General features: G+C 34.9%; 1 protein-coding gene across 7 annotated transcripts in view; it reads left to right on the top strand.

Annotated features, from left to right (window-relative positions):
* The window catches only part of LOC145674318 (sister chromatid cohesion protein PDS5 homolog B-B-like), a 271993-nt gene that overhangs the window by 10418 nt on the left and 237033 nt on the right, over positions 1-24542 (top strand). For all 7 annotated transcript variants that reach the window (XM_081744213.1, XM_081744214.1, XM_081744217.1 and 4 more), the window contains exons 2-4: positions 4748-4859; positions 13915-14115; positions 18968-19146. In XM_081744213.1, the coding sequence (XP_081600339.1) occupies positions 4758-4859; positions 13915-14115; positions 18968-19146 (482 nt within the window). In that variant the 5' untranslated portion in view covers positions 4748-4757. The remainder of the gene's footprint in view (positions 1-4747; positions 4860-13914; positions 14116-18967; positions 19147-24542) is intronic.

Here is a 24542-nt window from a genome sequence, read left to right as displayed (position 1 = left end):
CCGCCATGTTTCACAGTTGGGCGGAGACACTGCAGATCATAAGCTTCTTTGGGTGTTCTCCACATAAACACGGCCCGTGGTTGGAAATAGGGTGAAGGATGACTCATCCGACCATATCACACGTTTCCAGTCCTCAACGGTCGCGCCACCATTTGCGGCGTGCGAAAGCGTTATGAGCGGTTTGGCCCGTGCAACACGACCCCGTAAGTTCATGTCATGTAATTCGCGGCGGACTGTGATTGTCGAAACAGGGTGGGGGAGGTGCTGATTGAGTTCCTCCGTCACTTGCTCCGCAGTGGCACGACGGTTCTGCGTGAAAATGCACTTTAATACCCGGCGTGACCATGTCACTCATGATTTTCTTCCGCCCACTGTTCCACTTCCCCGATGTGGTTTTCCCGTATGTTGTATAGGCCGTCATCACCTTCGACACTGTCCCACGCAACACACCTAACACAATAGCCACTGCCGTCACACTCACTCCACATAACCGAGCACCAACAGTTTGCCCTCTTTGAAAATCTGAGAGGTCTCCTATTTTACACTACCTCCGTCTGTTGCAGCCACTGGACACTGCTGTTCCACTGCGCCTGACGTAGTATGGAGACCGACCTAACACACCTCCACCAGCGACCTAACACACCACCAACTGCCAACCCATACATCTGACGTGTTGCCAACTACAGGTGTTTCCATTTTTCTGATCACTATCTGTATCTTACAGTCCTGAATGTTTGACTTAATTCATAAAAGGTTAGTAAAATATATATAAATTTTTTAAACCTTTCTTTATTTTTTCCTGAGAATTTATAATAGGGCTATCATATCTCGATTTAGTTTAAACTGACTTCTTTACGCTTTGCTATTGATTTTCGTATAAGGCTACTGAATGATCATGAGGAAGAAGCATAACATTTGAATCTATATTATAATATAATGGTAGTACAGCTTTATCTTCAAATTCTCATTTTTAATTATTAGTGTATGGTATTCTGCTTTTGATAAAACTTTAATGGTTTACCTAGGTGCATGCCATTTATTTCTAGTATGTGTTCCACTAATTTATAAACGTTTAAAAGCAGTTTACAAGTTAATTTTAACGTATTTGTCTTCGCCATGAATCAACAAATTTTATTTATTTATTTTTCGTCGTTTCAGACACGACTGGAATGAATTACATTGGTCAAACTACCATTAATGTAAAGTTTTTTTTCTTTGTTAAAAAGCTCAACATGTGTTTCTCTTTATTTATTGGTATTTTCAGTGAACTTTAGGGGGAGACCTTTTATAGACTTCTAAATGTAACTCCTTTAATCACAGACTTAGGCGTGCAGAAAGAAGTGAAAAAGCAACTTCGGTACCAACCGGAAACCTCTTTGGAAGGAGTAGGCAGTTTGTGAAGCTGGACGAAGTGCATTGACAAGGGAGGTGATTCTTTAGAAAAATGATGAGAAGTTGAACCCCAACTTTTGTGTAAATAAACTGTAGAACGACATATACTTTTTTCATCTCTTTCGCCCAGCAGCTGATGCTGTTTCACATTTCATTAGGACGCTTACGTTGTGCAGATGGAGAACTAGGTTCCAGCTAGAGCCAAATGGTTAATGTTGTAGACAGATTTCTCGGAGTTCTCTTTCCTTTCACTTTTTTTTACTCCAATATCATTAATTTTTGTCATCACCGTCTCTCTCAATCTTGGAGCATAATCATGGGATATAAAAGAGAACTTTGTATAAAAAGTGTTCGATTTTGGCACAGTACGGTATAAATATTCTATAGAGCTTCACGATTCTGGGGGACCAAAATAACGTAAAGATAGTGGAGATGAATGGGGTAAATTAAATCCCAATACGGAATGTTTTTCATATAAATAATGTATGTGTGTAAGAAAATTATTTTACTTTCATGGTAACTTCCATAATGATTATTTTAATTTCATTCATGTTTGTATGTATAAACCTCAACGTAACCAGAAAAGTTCTTCCGTTCTAGAGGAATACAGTTAACGGTACGTACCTTTAGGTTTCGATGTTACCTCCATCAGCATCCAACACCTTTTGCCAACATTCCTGCAGCTGCACAATACCCTGGTGATAAAACTCGGCGATCTTGGATTCTAAGAAGTCTGTGAATGCGTTCCGCAGAATCTCCCACAGAGGTGGTTGTCGAGGGAATGAAACAGGTGGTAATCTGTTGGCGCAAGCTGCGGTGAATATGGTGGATGGTGTCTCCTAGCCAAGTTACTGAAGAGTCTCCTGGGTCCTCTCTGCTACATGTAGCTTGGCATTGATTTGCAGGAACAGCACACCCTTGTGATTCACCGATGTCGACTCTTTCCGCAATGCACGGTGCACTGTTTGCAACTGCTGAGAGTAGAGGTCAGCAGTGATGGTCCGACCAGGTGGAAGGAGCAACACTTGCAGACAATTCCGCAATACCGAAAGCATAAACTTTCGTGGGTGCACAGGTAGTCTTGAGGAGTGAGGATCTGGGTCACACGGCGATAACCAATACCTGGTACACTTAAAAGTGTCATAGAGGACTTACTTTTCGTTACCAGTGAGCAAGTGATTGAAGACGGATATGTTGAGCTGCCGAGTGAGAAAGAGCAAACAGGTTGTCACTCACTGTTCCTTGTTGGCTGCCGACGTAGGAAACCCACTTCCTTCACGTGTATGATTTCCCTATCCCATACAGGTGCAGACTGAATATTTGAGCGGAAGCATGGAACTTTTCTGCAAGTTCATCACACGTTAGACCAGTGTCCTCCTCGATGACTACCTTTCAGTGTCTCGTCATCTAATACATGTGGTCGTCCACTACAAGGTTCATCCGAAAGACTCACATCTCCTGAATGAAATGTCTGGAACCAATGATTGGTGGTGCATTCGTTCACGGAATTCTCCCCAAGTGCCTATCATATGCGGTGACTTGATGTGGCAGCTGACAGGTCGACTTTAAAGTCATACAACAAACACGCGAATAGACTGCTTTGATACCTGCATTTTTCTTTGATACTGGACGAGCTATGACTGCTGTATTTGCCTATATTGCTGAAGGTCGATGCTCAGAATAACTCCCGATTCCTTGGCAGACATGTGCGTCACTTTGTTTCCTCTCTGTGAGTGCATGATTAATGGGAGGTCAGAAGTGACAGGAACTTTTTTACTTACCTTGTGTCTATTTATTTATTTATTTATTTGAAGTTTAACGTCTTTTAAAGAGAAAACTTCGCAAAATCACAGATTCGCAATTTTAAACTGGATAAGAATATTTTAGTCTTGGCTTGCTTATTTCGTGGGATATCATTTTAAAAATTTGATTTATCTTAAAAAGTTTCCTAGAACAATTTAAATACTTTCGTGAATATCTGAATATCATCGTAAGGAGTTGATGATTTTATTAGTTTTGTGAATAAGTAGTTCATTCATTATAAACATGAAATTGAAGAATAAATCTATTATTTACCTTAAATGTGTAGTTTTATATTTAGCTATATATTTCATATTCTCTTACTATTCGTTAGGGATATATTCAGGATGGTTTCTTAGAATTTCAATGAACTACTTGTAGTTTTAGTGGTAGCACATTGGATACTAGTGGAAAATGCAAAGGTAGCTACTATTGCCTGATTTTTTTTTTTTTTTTTTTTTTAGTGTATTAATATTTCTGGTTGAAAATTCGATAATTACAGCGTTTTTACTACTCATTTGATGTCACTAAAAATAGAAGTATACTATGGTGCAAATACAGTAAATAAGTCATTAGGATGTAAATAGTAGTTCAGTGGAATTCTAAAAAGCCAGCCTGACGATATCTGCATAGTAGTAGAAAGACGAAATATAGTTGATTATAAAATAATAATACATATTCAAGATATATAGTGATTTTATTATTCAGTCCCAGAAAAGTACTTCACTGTAAAGACGAGTTTCTGTTTCTTATTTTTCTTTTTTAGTGATTTATTTTGTTTTGACGGAGTTCATAAAAAAAAACTTACATAATAACTTACGTTTTATAAATAAATGTTGGAATAATAGGTCTACAGTATAGCATAATTTATGAATTAATTAAGAAATTGGACCGAAAAAATTCAGTGTGATGACCCGTACTTCCCTCATTCCTTAACAAGATTTTTAGATTTCACTGCGCAAAATCACGAGTTGTCATGCGAAGAATCGGTTTCTTCAACCAGTGGATTTTGGGATAATATTTTGTCCAATAATAATATATGCTAATGAGCAGTGATTACCTAAATGAGTGGGGTAATAGGCAGTAAATATGATGTTCTAAAGTATATAGATGTAATAAAAATATTAAGTAGAGGGATTTAGCTTTCAGGCATCGAACAGCTTGTTGATGGAGAGTAGAGAAGGGAAAAAAGATGTGTAATAGCGTCAATGCCAGTAACTTTTAATCCATGTTGAAAGTAATTTATTTCACTTATTATTATTATTTTTTTTTTAATAGCTTCTTCAATAACTGACTTATTGAAGAGTAGCCTTTTTGGTAGCCTATTTTTAGTAATTTACTGCCCACCGTGGTTGGTAACTAGTTTACCTTGAACTGTCATTAACCGGGTTCTGCGAATCAGTTTGACTTCGACCTTAGCCTATCAACGTGCTTGTATCAGTGTTTCTATGGACGTTTGATATGACAATGTTAATCGTACATTATAATTATAGTCGTTTTATTATTATTACTGCTTATTTATACTTATGTCTTTATTTTATATTATTGTTTCTAGGGTATCCAAGATGTCTGGAGATCTTGCAGATACCGTCAATATTGTGTATCCACCAGGGTGTGGAGAAGTTACTGAGATCTTGGGTCCAGATGAACTTCACAGCAGGCTAGAGGTAAGATTGTTAGTTGTTTTAGGGTAGATAAAAATTGCTACCACTTACAAGATTTGCAAATTGTAAGTGGATTTTACTAATGGACATGAATAGGCCAAATGGAAATGTTTAATTTTATTTAAGTTGGAAGTCCAAGTCTTTCGTTTACATAGTGTGTGTTGGAAATGTAGGTTTTATATCATTTAAATAGCACAGCAAATGGTTCGGCTCGGCAGAGTTAGGGTAGCTAGTTTATTTTCTGCGTGATTTAAAACACTTAGGAAGTAGGAGTAAGGGAATAGAATAAGAATGGGAATTATATGTCGATATTCTTTTGATGTAATGCTGCACCTGTAACGGCAGTGTCACTCATTTGGTGCAAACTGCACGAGAGGACATAGTCGTTAGATACGTATCTGGAGTTACTTATTGCTAGAGACCCTTTAACGACCCTTTCCTCCTAGTCACGCCACACGAATCCAAATCGAGAGTCTTAACTAAAAAAAAAAAAAATAATAATTACAATTCAACAATCGATTTAAATTCGAGTAGCAAACCCGAAACCCTGAAGAAATCGAACTACCAGATATTTCATTCATTGAATTCAGTTTTACATTATGATTTGATTTAACACTATTATCTTTCATCTTAATATCGCGGGTCATCGAACTATTATTTGATAATACCATATTTGGTTTGCCTTTGTTAACCCCACAATATCTATTGTATTCTATTTGTTCTCTATATCTTGAAACAAATTTCTCTGAAATATCTAACAATTCCCACCTATTCGAAGGCACATAATAATTCAACATTTTGAACCTAATACTTGGATTCATTCCGCATAAAATGGTTTTGACCAAGTCCCCTTCCTCTATACTCATGTTCAATACAGACATGGAAACCATAATTGATTTCACATAATCATTTACAAATTCGGTTATTCGTTGTTTTCTATAAACACGTTCTCCTATTAGTGAATGAATAGTAATGGGAGTTACAAATTTCATCAAAATATTTTGCTTAAAATTTACCCAACTCATGTTTTCATTTAGTGCTGAAGTTACTACTTTTAATACTTCGGCTTCGCATTTAGGTATCAAGACAGAAAGTAGCATTCCTAAGGAATAACTGCTATCCATTAATATTTCTTCCAACTTGAATAGCATTTCAAAAACCTGAATACTGTTTTTGCCATTAACATTCTTAATGTCTCGTAACCTATTTTCTAAATAACTTAATGATTGCATATGAGTATATTTGACCATTAGCTTATGCTCAATATCAAAATCAAAGCGATTAGACTCTACATGAGAACTTGGGTTTGTAAAAACAACATTAGATCTACAGGATTCGGTGTTTCTATCCTCTGACCGGAAGTTGGCATTCCCTACAAAAATATTACCACCCACTCGAGGAGTTGAATTTCTAATACAAGAAGCTCTTTTATAATAGTTTCCTAAATTCAAGTATCGATGACGCAACCGCTCATCACCTACAGGATTATTCTCGGAAGGTATGGAATTATTTACATTTAACATCGGTTCAGCAAAGGACACTTGTCTCTGTTCCATTCTAGAACCATCTAAACTAGTAGCATTAACCATGCGGCTGAAACCAAAAGTACCATTCGATGATTGGGTGGATCGATTAGACAAATTAACAAAAGGCGATGGTATTTGACGTATATATAAACTACCCTGTGTAGGAGGAGTTAATTCCATGTTAACAGAACCAAATTCTAAAGTTCTATCTAAATCGACATGCCCCGTGGCATCCAACGTTAAATATTCGGAATCTGGAATATCAATAACTGTATGGTCTCTAAAATTCTCCATTGTACTGAAATTCAATATGCATAAACACAATACAAGTAATATATAATAAATGTTACTTAATATTAACATAAATATAAGCTAAGTCTAAGACTACTACTACACTACACGAATGAAAATCGAATCGACCAAAAACTAGCTGCGAAATTTCAATATTAGGAAGAGACAAGAAATCACAATTATTTTCAATTATTTCTATTAAACCGCAAAACTTTTCACATAAGAGAAGCATAAATTTAAAGGGAATAGAAATTGAAAATTTACTATCAAATATTTGGAAATTAATTCTCTGTTTACTGTTATAAAAAGGACTAGATATATTACTAATACTATTTTTTTTTTTTTTATACGAGAGACCTTTTTTTTTCTTTGATTGAAGATACTCTCTTGTTGCAATGTAACGACCCTTTCCTCCTAGTCACGCCACACGAATCCAAATCGAGAGTCTTAACTAAAAAAAAAAAAAAAAAAAAAATATTATAATTCAACAATCGATTTAAATTCGAGTAGCAAACCCGAAAGAAGGGTCTCGGCCGAACAGACACATAAACCCAAAGCAGCTGCACCAGACGGGACGGATTGATATTCCTTGTGAATATGTTAATGGCGAACACAAATAAATAGGATATATAGATAATCATAAATAATGGAACAACCAGATTTCAAATTTTCAATAACAAATTTTATTTCAAAGCGTTGGTTGTGCATATATACTAATACGTTAGATTAATATAAATGCACAAAGCAATAATAACAACAAAAGTAAAATTTTAAAAAAAAATATATATGTAAATATAAATATATACCGCGTAGTAATACGTAAGAGATCCAATTCAAAATAAATATATAATTATAATTTGATTCAAATGAATAGACTATCAATTTAATTGCACTAACTAACAATAATCTCGGTATCTCAATTCGAATCTAAATTCGCTTGAATAATACAAAGTCGAGAAATGAGTTTATCCAAAGTAATTGAAAATTTAATAACAATAATAATAAATCTGAAGCTAATCAGTCTCGACAATCTGCTTTCCATTCAAATATACTATTCAAATAATTTCTCTCGTAAATATTAAGCGAAAGTTCAATATTAACTAAAAAATCTATCATTCAATAACTTTTGTCACCGACTGTACAATAATTATTAACTGGCGACATCAAGAAATATCACAATTAATCTTTTTAAATTCTTTCGAATCAAATTCTTATTCAAATTGCAATACTTTTTACTAAAATTGAACCTAGTCCTATTTGTATTGACCGTGACTGTACAAACTTGAAATTAATATTTGATAATCACGTAATATTTTAATACCACAATTGCTAATCTTTAAGATGTTCAAAAAATTACACACTTTATCTTCAGAAGTAAATTCTCTTTGGAAAATTTTTCTCTTAAGTACTCGATATAGAATCTCAATGGAAATCATTCATCAATAGTGAATGTAATATGCACGTATAAACGAGTCAAAATTACGCTGTAAAGGCATTAACATATTCACAAGGAATATGAATCCGTCCCGTCTGGTGCTGCTGCTTTGGGTTTATGTGTCTGTTCGGCCGAGACCCTTCTTTCGGGTTTGCTACTCGAATTTAAATCGATTGTTGAATTATAATTATTTTTTTTTTAGTTAAGACTCTCGACTTGGATTCGTGTGGCGTGACTAGGAGGAAAGGGTCGTTACAACCCGGAAATGGAATTATACATGCCCTTTCGAATATTCAGCAATTTATTTAACATATAAATTCAACAAAATTAAACACACATACCATAAGAATATATATATATAACAAATGAATATATCGAAAGGTTAATTTTAATTCCTAGTGTCCAGCGATGAACAGTTTGACGTTGTATAAAGTGGATTTTCTAGCGAAATAATTAAAATTTTGAGGCCACAGTTTAGATTATATATTACCAAATAATATGAATGTATCACACAATAAGTACGTAAATAAAAGAGGAAATTTATGGGCAATGAGAACCCGACAATACGTCGAATAGAACCAAAGACTACAAGTCAAAAGGAACTAACCACTTAAGAAATAATAATAATAAACATAGTATTATAATAAATACACTTATGTGCAAAACTTAAGAATAATGTGAAAATACATAGAAAACAGTATTGGAGAGTATGGTAAATGCGTATAATTTATTCTATTACACATACCTGATTGCTTGACACGCGTAACTCCCGATGTTGCCGCGTGGTGATGCCGTATACACCCATTGAACGATGGTTGGTGATGAGCGCTGTTTCAACACGCAAGCACTTGTGTTCGAGACGTTAGAGACTTGAGTCAAAAGCTGCATTACTTGACATAGTGCCAGTGAACGTGTAGGAGAATGGCGCAAAGAGGCCATATTGATGATGTTATGCTTGGAAGAATCATCGGACGACACGAGAGGAGTCAGAACCAGATGGACGCGTCTCGTGAATTGGGTGTCCCACAAAATGTCATCTCGAGGATCTGGCGACGATTCCAAAGGGGTGAAAACGTCTCTCGGAGGTTCGGCAGAGGTCGTCCAAGGAGCACCAGTGACCAGAAAGACCGTTACTTACATCTAAGTGTCAGGCGCAACAGAAACGGCACCGCGTCAGATCTCTCTAGGGATCTTGCAGCTGCTACAGGGACGTCAGTGTCAAGATTTACAGTGTACAGACGGTTAGCTGAGGGTCACTTGTATGCCAGAAAACCAGCAAGGTGTGTTCCATTGACCCCACAGCAAAGAAGAGCTCGGTTGAATTGGTCCAGAGAACATCACGCATAGACCCCGGAACAATGGCGTCATGTCCTGTTCACAGATGAATCGAGGTTCAGTCTCACCAGTGATTCTCGACGTGTGTTCATCTGGAGAGAACTAGGAACGCGGTTCCTTCTAGCTAACATGACTGCTGTAGGCCAGTACAGGGGCGGCGGAATTATGGTATGGGGTAGGATCATCCTGGGGTTCCGTACACCTCTGCATGTCTTCCCACGGGGTACCGTCACTGCTGCAATGTATCGGGATGACATCTTGGACCAATACGTTCGTCTCTTTCGGGTTGCAGTGGGTCCTGATTTCATTCTAATGGATGATAACGCACGTCTCCATCGCGCTGCCGTAGTGGATGAGTACCTTGAGCACCAGAATATCAGTCGATTCAATTGAACGCAATTGCTCACCGGACTTTAACCCCATCGAACATGCTTGGCAGACGAATTACACGTCGTCAAATGGCTCCAAGATCCATTCCTGAGCTTCGGGAGGAACTTGTACAAGAATGGCAAAACATACCCCAGCCACTTCTTGATAATCTCATTCTGAGCATGCAATCACGCTGCGGTGCATGTGTTGCAGTGTGGGGCGCCCTCGAAAACCACATTTGTCTATTTCCGAATTTTCCCATGCCCATGCATTTTCGTCTCTGTTGCCCATTCTGTGCATTTTCTTCCAGTGTTTTCGGACTGTATCCATTTGCAATTCCACATTCAAATAGTATATGGCTGATTCACCATTCTTTGAGTGCAATAAATCATGCAAGTTTTCACATGAGTGTATTATGTACGGTCTGATCCTGATTCTCCATAAATCCTCGCACATACAAACCCAATTCTTCTAATATACATCACATAATTTCAACTATTTTTTAATATTCTTCGCTGCAACTTATTAGACATTAAGAAATTCGAAGTGTCCTGCATGCATTACCTAGCTATTATACAAGGAGACAAAGGTTGGCATAATTATCGTTTACTCCCCTAGGTGGTTATTCGGTTAATCTTCCCAATCAGCATGAGAAACTCACATCTATAGCTAATAGAGCAAAATAATAAATGTCTTTAAAGACCTGTTATATGTCCATGCTTATTCTCAAGAAACTTTTTTTTTTTTTTTATTTGCATTCCTTTGTACAGATTCATTTTTGAGGAGCTTCAGTGTATGTATACGATAAGAACTATTGCGCAAAAGACTAGTAGTTCTTTCATGCTTTCAGTGACTATCTTGTGCTAGATGGTCACTAAAAGCATAAGTGCTATCTAAGCGAGTTACGGTAGGAGCACAGAGGAGTGGCCCGATCGGTAGCAAGGGCGTGTGTCAGGGTAGGTGGGTATACATATAAACGAAGATAGTACAAACACTATATATGGAATCAAATTACCTTACATGTTGAATAATGTATTTGTACGTTATTAAAGACGTTATAGATAATATCCCGATGTTTTCATTGCTTGTATATTTGTGTTCCAAATTAAGGGTTAAATGCTGTATCGCCGGACCAGTTTTAGGAAATTTACCAAGTCATGTGATGAGAAAAGTTGAAGTTAAGGAAGTGTCTGTTGCTGTTGGTTGCTTTCGATGTGAGCGGCATTGCATATGTAGGCGGAAGGGACTATTTGGCGAATAGGTACACTTGTTATGATTTACTGGTAGTGTGGAAATGGCGTGTGTGTGTCAAGGTTCAGACACTCGTATTTGAGTAATATCGAATTATAACCTAACTTAATGTAACTTAACCAACCTAACATGCTAGGTGGCCACTACGACAGTGTATTTCTGCAAACAGTGCAGAAAGTGTCTTATGTTTAGAAATTGATAGTTATTAGTATGAAACAATGACAAGTGCTATTGAAACTCGTATCATTACCAAAATCCACCTGTTTTCACTACCCTCGCTTACGCGCTTACACGCCGTCGCTAATGATCCTGCTCTCTTGCGACACATCTCTACGCTATCGTGCGGGTCTACTAGCTTTGCCCTGCCCCGACTCGGTTAGGTAGCACTTGTGCTTTTTAGTGGCCACCTAGCACAAGTTGGTTTGTTTTTTGCACTGCAGTTTTTATGCCATACCTATATCCGGACACCATATTTATGCAAAAATAATGATTTTTTATTCCAAGTTGTAAAACTTTACACGCATCTGTTTTCAAGATAATTGACTTGTAACTCAAACTAACCTAACCTAATATAATGCTATCTAATCTAACGAAATGTAGTACATTTTGTTATTATTTGTTTCCATTTTCGTGCGGTATGGCGATAGAGCACAAATGTTCAAATTAACATATTACATTACTAACGTAAATTTTTACAATTATGTGAACCTCTTAACTCTCAGACATTCGTAGTTCCGGGTCATAGCACATTGACTTTAGATACTTCACATACTATGGTTAGTAGCTATCTTATAGGGAAATCCGTGCATAATAGGTTCGACTTTCATAAATATATTTTTACGTAGCTACGTATTTTGGATGTTTTCAGGTAAGAAGACAACATATTTCGATTAGTAACACACTAGTCTATTAAAATATTATTACAAATTTTATAAATCTATGGATCCGTACTGTAAATGTGCACCGGCGATTGTAATGAAAATTTGCTTACATTTTTTAAAAAAAATATATATATATATACATCAAGTTATTTCTTACGGTGGTTACTGTATGACTTACTGGTAAAAGCAAGATAGCAGCAATCAATAGTTTTTATTGAAAAATTTGCAGAACATGCTAGCAAATTTAATGTGAGAATGGGAACAATTGTAGTTTATGACATACAAAGTTAATTGTTCTGGTTTTCTGCTTCGGCTTATTATTATTTTTATTTTCACTTATTGCTGCAATATTTAATATACAATGGCATATTCAACCCAAATGAAGTAAAATTGTAAAGATTTAAAATGCCAATAGGCCTGTTAAATGAACGAATGGAGCAGTGTATGCCATAAAATATACTTGTCCTCAAGAGTCTCTTGCAGCGCTGAAGATAGCTACCTTAAATGTGAGGTACATTTAACCTACTATGTCCAAGTCTACTAGGTGGCCACTAAAAACTAAATTTCTTCAATTCACAAACTATAGTAAATAAGTGAATTAAAATAAATAATATAAAGAATTAGTGCAAGTATGCTACTTTAATCGGTCCATTGCAGTAATGACGGATATTTATTGATTCAAATCTTGCTTTAGGAACATTTGAAATAAGCACATTAACACCATTTATATCCATATAAACATCCAAATTATTGATATAAGCTACTGCAAGCAATCCTGCTACAAAACGCTGTAAAATATTCGAAACAACACTTCGACAAGCGAAAACGAATACAAAATTTATCATCGTTGAAGTACTCAAAAGGATTTTGCCTGTCTCATTATTCTTCTAGGTCGGATATAGTTACTTACATGTTATTCTATCTGTTCAGGCACTTCAGATTCATCTAAAATATCTAAATCTTTTGCAAGCATATTCACTCTACTCACAGCTAATCACTACGTTATCAAGAATTAATCTCCCGTTTTCGATGACTAATCTTAATCCGACGATTTGGCGATATAATCTTCAGATCAGTGTTGGTGCAACACATTATCCTGACTTCGATTATTAACTTTAGTTTAATCTCTACCACGGATTAATCCTCGGTTTTTGCAACTGAGCATCAATGTTCAACTACCTGACACTCGTCATAAAATCAGTGACCTCAAATATCTGTATAAACTCTCACATGGTTAAATCAGATCCGAAACGCTACTCTCAGAATTGTATTTCCGAATTCCATTCAGACAAACACGTAACAACTTTTTCATATAGTACGACCTAGACTGTCAATAGTTTAAAATTCTCTGTTCCTAAACAATACAACGAAATGTAACATACACCCGTGGATTTATTTGATTCTGAAGCTGCATATAACTCTGCACTACGGCATCATTTTCGTGGATAAACTTTAGTCAGCTATTTTCAACCTTTCTTGTTATCACTTACATGTTATTATTTTACTATTATTATTATTGCATTATGTTTTTTTTAGACTTCCAGTGCAAAATGGCGTTCAGCTGTATCCATATATATATATATATATATAAGGAAGTTACGCTGTATTTGACCAGGAACTCGTTCTCTTATAACTGATTAAATCTCAGCAGCACGAAACTACTAAAATAATTTTGCATGTTACTTCTCCAGAATTGAGAGCTCTTCAGCTTTCAGTAGATGTCCTGGTTGAGGAGAATCAGTTGGGTGGATGTTTCTTTTTTAACGTAGTTCCTTAATTTTTATCTTAATTGCAGCTTCCTGTGTCCTTGTGAGTCAAGTACAGTCTTAGTTCTTGTATCATCTGTTTTACCACTTCTAAATATTTTTGACATTTTAAGATTTTGTTGTCAGTATTCAAGTGTAATGATATCAGCTTTGCTTTTTTAATATATGTAAGGAAGTAATACTTTATTTTACTTTGTGTTTCAGAAATTAGCGCACTTTTTGGAGTCGATGAATAAAGATGAAAGTGCTGACCAAGAGTATGTTCCCCTCGCGTTGCATTTAGCGAAAGACTTCTTTCTTTTGCATCCAAGTCGTAATATTCGATTGCTTATTGCCTGCTGTATCGTTAACATTTTTAAACTGTATCAGGCGGAGACTCCTTACATAGAAACTGGACAAATGCAGGTAAGTGAATATTGACTTCTTCATGGTGTTTGTCATGTGTATGTTATAAACTTGAGGAGGGGGAATAACAAATACATGATAGAAAGTGTAAATGATATGAGACTTGATTTTGCAATTTTTTTTTTTTTTTTTTTTTTTTTTTTTTTTTTTGTATATTCGCATTATGAAACATTTTTCATTTTATTAAATCTTTTGGTCAGGCACAACTTGGAGTTTTTTTTTCAAGTTTTGCTAAAACAATCGTTTAAATAGTTAATTCTGCAGTAGATCATAAGAGCAAACTTTACTGGACCTTAACCTAACTGAAAAGCAATGTAGTCGTTTCAAAAAGCAATTTAAAACATCCTTAGAGAATGATCCCTCTTACTGAAGTGACTTACGTTGCCTAACAGAAAATCGGATGGTTAAACTTGGTGCAATCGAATCTAAAATTTATACGTACTGCTTGTTAAAACTGAAAAATGATCACTCAGATTATTGAGTTGCCTTTACAAAGTTATTCACAGAAATCTGAAATTCTGTATTTCTGTCATGGAGAATCAAGCCGAGACTGCGATCACGAAAGAAGAATGTGATAGCAATTTGATTTTCTAGAGTCCATCCGATCACTTAGCCATAAATTATTATAATTATTGTTTTGGATATCTTGTTCACTGGCTTCGTTATTCACCCGTTTTACTTGCTACACATTGCTACTCAATGAGTGAACCTCTCAGTATTAGGTGATGTGTAAGGAATGTTTTGTATGACATTACGACAAATAATAAATTTGTATAACTAAATATCAACTCTTAGGTGCCTTCCATCTCAATTCAGGCAGAGCATGTACCATCACCATCTCAGATATTGTTGAAATTTTTTTTTATAGCAACTAGACATGTTTTTAAGAGACCCATATTTTTCTGTTTTGTCGAAAAAAAATTTTCCCGCCAAGTAATGGGCCATCAAAGACGGGGAGTACAATTTATAAATTGTAAAAGACATGGGAAATGGTCAACTTCGGAGCCCCACCATTCAGCTATGGAGACAGGTTGAGTTATAATTCTTGTTGTGGTATGTACACTCATGTCCAAAATTATTGTCGCATGTCTATAAATATGTTTTTGTAGGAATATAATTTGATAACGAATTCTCCCGATATTTCTTATAATGTTAGTATGTGCATAATTGGCAAAGACATGTATGTAGAAAATTTCATGTCAAAAGAGCAGTAAATAAGAACAATAAAACGAAAATCAAACTTTCTTGTCCATTTAGAAACATTTTGTTTTACTCACTCTAATTTGCGTATTTACAATTCTTTTCCTATGAAATTTACCACAATTATATATTTCCCGATTACACACATAGTATCAGTATTAAAAGTAACCTGCAAAATCATTATCGAATTATATTCTTACAAGACGACAGTTATAGATATGCGATAATCATTTTGGACATGAATGTACATAAGGATATAAATAAACTATATATTATTATAGTTTGGTTTGCGCATGCGTATCTTTTTGTACATAAATTAACAAATGAACGTCAGTTTATCTGAAAAGTCGAAGTTTGCGAATTTTTTCGAGCACTTCCGGTTCGAATTTTAAAATTCTGTTTTCACGGTTGGTAAGACCTAGTTACCCACTTTCCGAAAAAAAATATGTGTATCGCTTCTGTGTGCAACCGTTTTGTCGCAAAAAATTCGAGAAATTGTAAAATTTTCAAAAATCGCCAATTTTGGGTGCCATTTTCTCGAAAACACCATCTTTTAAAATTCTGAAATTTTGTCAGATGGTTCAACTTTACATGAATAATAAACACACCAAATACCATTCTCGACTAATGCTTCATGAATTAACTACAGTCTTTTGAAGTTAGCGAAGTTTCGTTAACTTTGATGTCACAGTTAGCAACACTGGAAACAATAAAAGTGCATGATTTGATGATGTTTGTGGTTCATATTCATTAAATGAAGAATAAAAGTTTTTCCTGAGTGTTTTTTTTATTATTTTAGTCAAAAAAAAAAAAACTCTGGAATAGGAAAATGAGCCGATTAAACCGAAGAAATCTGAGATGGTAATTACGATTAGGAAACACACAAATTTTAAGTTTACTTAAAATGGCCATCCAATAAATTCTAATGATCTATATAAAGCCTGAATTATTACCTCAATGATGAGTTGGAATGCTCCAGACAGTCTCAATTAAGTGCGGTCGAAAAAGGACAAAAAAAAAAAAAAAATCGAAACATATTTTCTTACGCGTTCCATCAAAGAAATGTACGGACTTTTTAAACAGAACACTTCCAGCATAAGAATGGGTCACTCGGAATTTTATAGTATTCGACTAAAGTGGGTCAGTCCGCAACCTATGAGGGAAGTGTGTGTTTATATTGTGCAAGTTTTAAGTTAGCTGCTATTGCGTTGCAACAAATCAAAGGTGCAACCTGTATTGAAGCTGTCATGAGTGACCTATTTCCTTTAGTAGTATGATCCGTAGACCATTTTGTTTCCGAAGACCATTTTAAGTAAGTGAACTTAAAATTTGCGTGTTTCGTAATCGTAATTTCCATCTCAGATTACTTCGTTTTTAAAAGAACGGAGAAGGGGAAAGGCTCATGTAACTATTTCAGAGAGCCTTTTTGATCAAAATATTAAAAACAAAAACAGTCAGGAAAAGCTTTTATTCTTCATTTAATGAATGTGAAAAACAAACATCATCAAATCATTGCATTTTTATTGTTTCCAGTGTTGCTAACTGTGACATCAAAATTAATGAAACTTCGCTAAATTCAAAAGGCTGTAGTTAATTCATGAAGCATTGGTCGAAAGTGATACTTGGTGTGTATGTTATTCATGTAAAGTTGAACCATCTGACAAAATTTCAGAATTTTAAAAGATGGTGTTTTCGAGAAAATAGCGCCCAAATTTGGCGATTTTTGAAAAGTTTTACAATTTCTCGAATTTTTTGCGACAAAACGGTTGCACACAGAAGCGATACAATTTTTTTTTTTTTTCGGAAAGCGGGTAACTAGGTGTTACTAACCGTGAAAACAGAATTTTAAAATTCGAACCGGAAGTGCTCGAAAAAATTTCGCAAACTTCGACTTTTCAGATAAACTGACGTTCATTTGTTAATTTATGTACAAAAGGATACGCATGCGCAAACCAAACTATAATAATATATAGTTTATTTATATCCTTATGTACATACCACAACAACAGTTATAACTCTACCTGTCTCCATAGCTGAATGGTGGGGATCCGAATAGACTATTTTCCATGTCTTTTACAATTCATAAATTGTACTCCCCGTCCTTGATGGCCCATTACTTGGCGAGAATTTTTTTTTTCCGACAAAACAAAAAAATATGGGTCTCTTAAAAACATGTCTAGTTGCTATAAAAAAAAGTTTCAACAATATCTGAGATGGTGATGGTACAATTTTATTTTATTTTATTTTTTAAATTTATTTATTATTATTATTATTATTATTATTATTATTATTTTTTTTTTTTTTTTTTGTCTGAGTTGAAATGGAAGGCACCTTTAAGAATTTAGTCCCTTTAATGTCTATTATAGCGGAGTTATAATTAAGGAGCGAAGCAAGATTTTATTAGATTACTTATTCGTGAGCAGGGTTGGCAAAAACCATGGTTTTTATTGGAAAACCCCAAAAAAAAAAGTTTTTTTTTTTGGGTTTAAACCAGGTTTTTTTTTGGTTTAAATAATTTGCTCTATATATTCATATCATATATGGACAGAATTAAGTTTGTTTCGCCTTGATGTTACTATGCAACAACTGGGTTATGCTGGAAGGGGTCACATAAGCTTAAAGCGGAATAAAAACCGCTTCTCGAGTTACATCCGAGAGAAATTGTCCTCCATTCGAACTCGGAACCAGGACCAATTGGCCACAAATGCGATACGTCTGCCGACTCACTCACGAAGGAATCCTGATAAAAAATACGTTGTACTGATCTTTACATGCTTCTTAATATAACTGTCAAGAGTCATTTCAGAAGGACAAAAAGATAAACAGTTGCACAAGTGAAACCATTATACAGAATTACATATGAACAATTTCAAAGTACTACGGCTGAACCAATTTCTTTTATTTTTGGGGGGTTATTAGGATTTGGACCCTAGATGGTTTTTATCATATCACTTTAATTTTCAATTACCAGTGTCTTGAGATAATTGACCATTCAGGTGTCCATTACGTACAAATCCTTTGTTAGTTCATCATAGGTATAAAAATAAACGTATTTATATGCAACCCGCATGACCGTGTCACTCGGCGGGTTAACATACATGACAGGCGTTATAATGGTTTTTATCATATCACTTGAAAGCGAAAAAGTAAAAATTATCTAAGTAACAAAGTTTATTGCGTTCGGGGGTGACCGCAGCGAAGCGGGGCGGGTTAACATAAATGAGAGGCGATATAATGTTAACATTTACTGCAATCTTCTATGGTTTTTATCATATCACTTGAAAGCGAAAAAGTAAAAATTATCTAAGTAACAAAGTTTATTGCGTTCCGGGGTGACCGCAGCGAAGCGGGGTGAACGCTGCTAGTAAACTTATAAAAAAAAAGTTGCTTTTGTAGTATAATCTTTTTGAGTAATGAATGAGGAATTTAGGTCTGAATATAATACGAATAATATACGGGAGTGAAACGTGATAACCCACAAATGTGTGTTCATCAAGCTTTTACAAACACTTACACTTTTACGAACAGTTTTTGTTTTTTGGTTTAAACCAGGCAACCCTTTTCATGTGTGAATAACCAATGTTCTTTTTTAACTGTTATTTGGAACTGGTCATGTAGATATTTGTAATTTATTTCTTTCTTTCTTTTGCAGACACTTTTTCGCTTTTTTATCCAGCAATTGTCTGGACTTAGAGATCCTGAAAATCCCATGTTCAAATGGTCGAATGATTTGTTGAAGAGCTTGGGTTGCATTGTAACAAACAAATCTACTTTGCAATTGGACTGCCAAGACATTAGTAAAGTGTTTCTGATGATGATAAATGTTGTGAAGTATGTATGACTGATAATTTTATTATCGTTTCTTGAAGTTAATGAAACAAATATATTACTACGAAGACGATACAATAAATATTACTATTGCATTCTGAGAATTCAACAGCATTCTTAGAATGCAATAGTAATAAATCGTGATATCTTCGCCGTAATATATTTCTTTAATTTAGAATCGTTTCTTTGTTTTAAGTTAATATTTCATTTACAGATATGACTTAAGGTACATTTACAGAGCACATGTCAGAAAATAGGACCGATTGGTTAATGGAAGGAATAAAATAAAGAGAGGAAAATGTTATTGTTGATTTTATAAAAGTGCATACTTTGACTATTTTTCTACATAGTCGCCGTAGATCTCCAAGCACTTTTGTAAAGTGGTACAAGTTTTCGTAGGCCCTCTGTGTCGAAATCTTTCACCTGAGACTCACCCAGTCGCAAACTGATGTCTCTAGAACTTCACTGCCATTGGAAAGTTGCGAAATAAGCCACCTTTTTACGTGAAAGTACAAAACAAACAGGAAAAAAAAATCACTAGGGACAAGATCAAGACTGTATAAGAGCTGATTAAAAAGTTCCTATCGGAATTGCAAATTGTTTCATTAGCACGGGCAACTGTCTGTGGCCAAGTGTTGTTATGAATGAGAAGAATATCAGACAGTAACGTCCCTCCGACGGTTTTGGATGGGTATTCGTAAATTAGACAGTACTTGGCAATTGCACAGCTGCTTTAATATCAGCTGCATTCTTTTTTTATTTATTTTTTATTTTTTTTTTTTTTTACATGCGTCTTGTTGTTACATTGTTGTTCTCTTTATAACGCAGTGTTCCTGTAACAACCAAATAATGGTCTCAAATATTTCCTCGAGTATTCATTACGAATACTAGGCTTTTATGCCATCTTGTGAAGGAAATTTGTCGCATTTTAAGTTGTTTCTATGTTCAGTGTAATTATGTTATCAAAGAGCAATTTAAATGATATGGCACTGCTGCGTACGCTGCTTAAACGTGGTTAACGTAATAACTTATTATAACGAAGAATTAAGGTATCTTAACAACACACCCCATCCCAAACACACAAAATTAAAAAGGTCCTTACTCAACTAAGCATGTGAAGACCTTGTTGCAAAGAATGATTTAATTCGGTGTTTATGACGATGATTCATAGAATAAAGTGGCCGAAATATCTATGTTGCAATGACATTGCGTATACATAAGTACAAAAGTTAGTTATTTGCACATATGTTACAATGTGTTGTATAAGTAATTTTGTTTATTCACTTAATTGAACTGGGTAATACTGACCAAAACTTGAACTATTTATTCTTTTTGAAAGTGGGAGTAACAAATAATAAAATGTGCATTTTTCCGCAACACATGTTTAATGCAACTATTTGGCAACACTGACATCTGAAAATAGAATATAAAATATGACGGATACTCAGGCTTGTTATTAGTCCTTTAAAAAGTTGAGGACTAATTAATTATTTTTTTTTCAATTTCAATTAGGCCAATGAAATTTTCAAGAAGTTAATTTTCAATTGATAATTTTTTTAAAAAATGGTGACGATTAAGTTAATTATTTTCTTATCGGAAACTATGGGAAATGGTCGTTTTGCAAGCTTATTTTCCTACTTGAAGAAGTTCACCGTAGTTTTACAACAGGAATTTACCTTATGCTGCAGGCCTTTTCCCAAAGTGAACATTGTGTCCTTTGATCTAGAACCATACTTGTACCCTTATATTTTTATCTTAGAAAAAAATCACGAAGAGAGGAAAATTAAACTGAATATACTCGATATCATGTTTAGATTGCTCATCTTGCAAAAGTTTCTTTGCTATCGATATCGTATACTCTTATTTCTTGGTACATTGTTTGCTACTGCTGCAACTTGGATCACCTGGTCACGACTTTTGTCCACATCATCACCTGAATCGGGGATTGCTTTTCAGTCCCGGTCTCATGAGAATAGACTCGGTAATCCATACAAACCTAGCTGTCCAGACAGACCCGATGGCCCGGAAATAACCGAAGTGTCAGCTGTACAGCATGATGTTCACTATTCGAGGACGGATATTCACATGTTTGATTCTCCGATGTGACATTTCTTACTGTAACCATGTGCGTGTTTTTTTGGGGGGTTCTCCTGCTTTCTTCATTCCACGATTTTATCCATTTCTCGTCATCACCGTCTCGCTTAGCCTAGCCGGCATAAACGTGGGACATAAAACTTAAAGATTTCATTTCATTTACTCTATTAAGTCTTCACTGTTTGAAATATAATTTTGCGTTTTTTTATCATCTTACACTAAAAGTAATGCAGCGCTTTTAGAGATAGAATACACAAAAGATTTAATAAAACGCTGTTTGGGTTCAGCGGTATCTCTTATTTTCAGCACGACAAGCTTACCGGCTCGCTCAATTAAATGTTGACATTTCCTTATAAGAAAATCATATAACTTATCTTTTCAGTAATTCTCAACGTTTGTACTATTATAGATCTTGCAGTTATCTTCCAGTGCACTGGTTTGACACACACACACACACACATATATATATATATATACATCAAAAGAGAAACATACAGTTTTAATTAGAAGGAAGGGCATAGTCGTGTTTGTTAGATTTCCATTTACGAATGAAAGGAATGTTAATGAAAAGTTAGTTTAACGTCCCACGGTTATACTCTTTACGCTAAAGGAGACGACTAATTAATGAAAGTAAACGGTAGTGAAAGTAAAGTTTAGTGATTTCTTAACGAAAATCGAACACTGAACTAACTACACCCACTAAAGGCGACGCACTGGTGGGAAAAATTAGAATTACGTAACAGTGTCATACAAATTCTCCATGTACAGTGAAACCTGTCTATGTTGGCCACCATCGGTTCCATCGAAAAGTGGCAAACTTAGACAGGTGGCCAACTTACGGAAAACAAATGTGATTGTTATATTTTTAGGATAGGCTTTCTAGTGTCACTTAATTGTAAAATTTTTATAAGCAATGACACGACAGCTACTTTTAATGTATATAGAGCAACCATAACAATATACGTATTAGAAAAAATTACTACAGAATGTTTAATAGATGTGCATACTTTTCTCTTCCTGAAAACTAGTCTGGTACAGTATTAACAATAGCAAATTTATTCATGGTGTTCATTCTAGACGTATTTATTTTATTATTATTATTATTATTATTATTATTATTGGTTTTATTCACATATACACATTCTAATTTTGTAGTTAACTCCTCTTTTAATGAGCTAGAAGAGTTACCCTCGGAGCAAAAGATGTTTTGAGAAAATCTTAAGGGAATTTATGTCTCAAAACCTCCGCTACCTTTCTACAAGCTGTCAGGTGCCAAAAGTCGACAATTGAGATGGTTAGCTTTAACCTGGGGAATTTTCCGGAATTACTAAAGCTCCCCACTGATATGAAGGAGCCTATGTAGCTAATGCTTTTACCAAAACAGACAGGGTAAACAAATACGTACAACCATTTCCTGAATTCCTGTACGTGCTTTTTCTTATTCACATCTTCCTACACCACGCCTTTATCGAAAAAATTGTGGGAATCCATGCTTCTTTGTCTCCAATTATAAATACAGAACATCTGACTCTCATATGGGAATAACGAAAGAGTTAAGAAAAAATAAGAAAACGGTATTTTGCGTGGCCAAGATACGCAGGTAAATTTATCATTATCATTGCCAACTTCCAAAGTAGACAGGTCGCGAACTTACAGAGTAATAAGTAACGAATGTTTTATGGGAAAATGCAGGTTCAAGACGAACCAGGCCAAGTTGACAGGTTTTACTGTATATGACGATGTTTCGTCGTCTTCGAGTCACATCAGGTCACGGGTCTGACTGCTTTTAGGTCTGGAAATTCGGAACCAGTTTCATCACTGCTTCCCAATAATAAATATAATAAAATGTTTGGTTCAACTTCAACAGGTAAAAATTGACTGTGGTCAGATATTTTTTTTTTGCCTAAAAACGGAGTTCAATTGCAGCGGGAGCTCATGCTCGGATCTCACGTTAAGCTGTAGGTCCACGTCTCATATAGCCTCACAGCTGAACGGAACGCTAAATTCAAATCAACTACAATAATAACTAAAAACATATATTCTACAAAGGGGTTTGCAGATCATTTTCTTCATAATAAAATTTTGTTCGTATAAAACAGAACCAACACCTATGCATGAGAACAATTATTCTATAAAAATCTTCAGAAATAATCAAAAACGTCTACCACAAGTAGGTTCTAGCTAGCAAAGTAGGTATTATAGGCATTATTAAATTTGATCACTTGCGGCATTTGCTAATGAAACGTTAACGATACTTGTTCTTCCGGAAATATATGCAAAGGAAAAAATATCCTTTGACTTAAAATCCGGCATGTAGTTAGAAGTAATTAGTTATATTGATTTTTAAACAAATCGGGAAACAGGAGCTTGTTGATTGAGCCTCTCCCTGGATTTATCGTTACTTTAGTCAGTTTGTAACGACAATATTCTGGTCATGGGGCATCAGACTTCTGTTGAGTTGTTCAAAGCTTAACATTTTCAACAGATTTCACATTCTGCCGACTATCGAATTCAAGATGTATATTTCAAAGTGAAGTGTCCCGTATCTATTCAAGAAACTTGTGTTTCAGCATATAAGGATAAATATATTTGCTAACTTCCAATACCTTGCTCTTCATTGCAGTATATTTTAATGTAAACCATTTTTTTAATTGCAAAATTGTTCATAATGTTTGTCACATTAAGCTCGACATTTTCAAGTATAAACGTATTCATTTTTTCGGTTTCTTTATATAACGAAATGTAATGGCAGAGTGACATTTTGAGCTATCCTTTTTATTTTGCTTAAACTAAAGATAAATAAATATTTTATACCTAAAGAAAAAATGATTGTGTTTGGTTCCAGAAATAAAAATGATGGAAGCCACCGTGCTGAAAACACACAAAATAACTGAAATCTTATTTCGTTGACCATAACTTGTTTATGGAATTTTATTGAAGAGAACTCAATTTAGATTTCAGCTGTAAACCTATTCATAGCTTTTATTAATAGAAAAATCTAGAACTGTTTTTATGCTTGTAAAATCTTACTTCATCCTCTTCACTTGACAAAGAAAAAAAATATTGCAGAATGTCGAATCAGATCTAAAATTGTAGTGATATTTTGTTTCTGCTGTTGTTCTACCTGATCAATGAAAGAACGAGAGCAGTGCACGACGACGATTCAAACATCGGTCGTGTGCGTGAGATTCCTGTGCGAATCCAATGAGCCATGGTATAATGTGTAACAAAGCTCATGTAGTCTGTAAATATGTAGCTAATAGCCATAAGTTTCAAGTTGTTAAAGAACGTAGTTTTATTTTGTT

The sequence above is a fragment of the Thermobia domestica genome, chromosome 17, assembly GCF_964235325.1.
Source record: "Thermobia domestica chromosome 17, izTheDome1.hap1.1, whole genome shotgun sequence".
Taxonomy (NCBI): domain Eukaryota; kingdom Metazoa; phylum Arthropoda; class Insecta; order Zygentoma; family Lepismatidae; genus Thermobia; species Thermobia domestica.
Note: the sequence above shows the minus strand (reverse complement) of the source record. Positions and strands in the feature narration are given on the sequence as shown.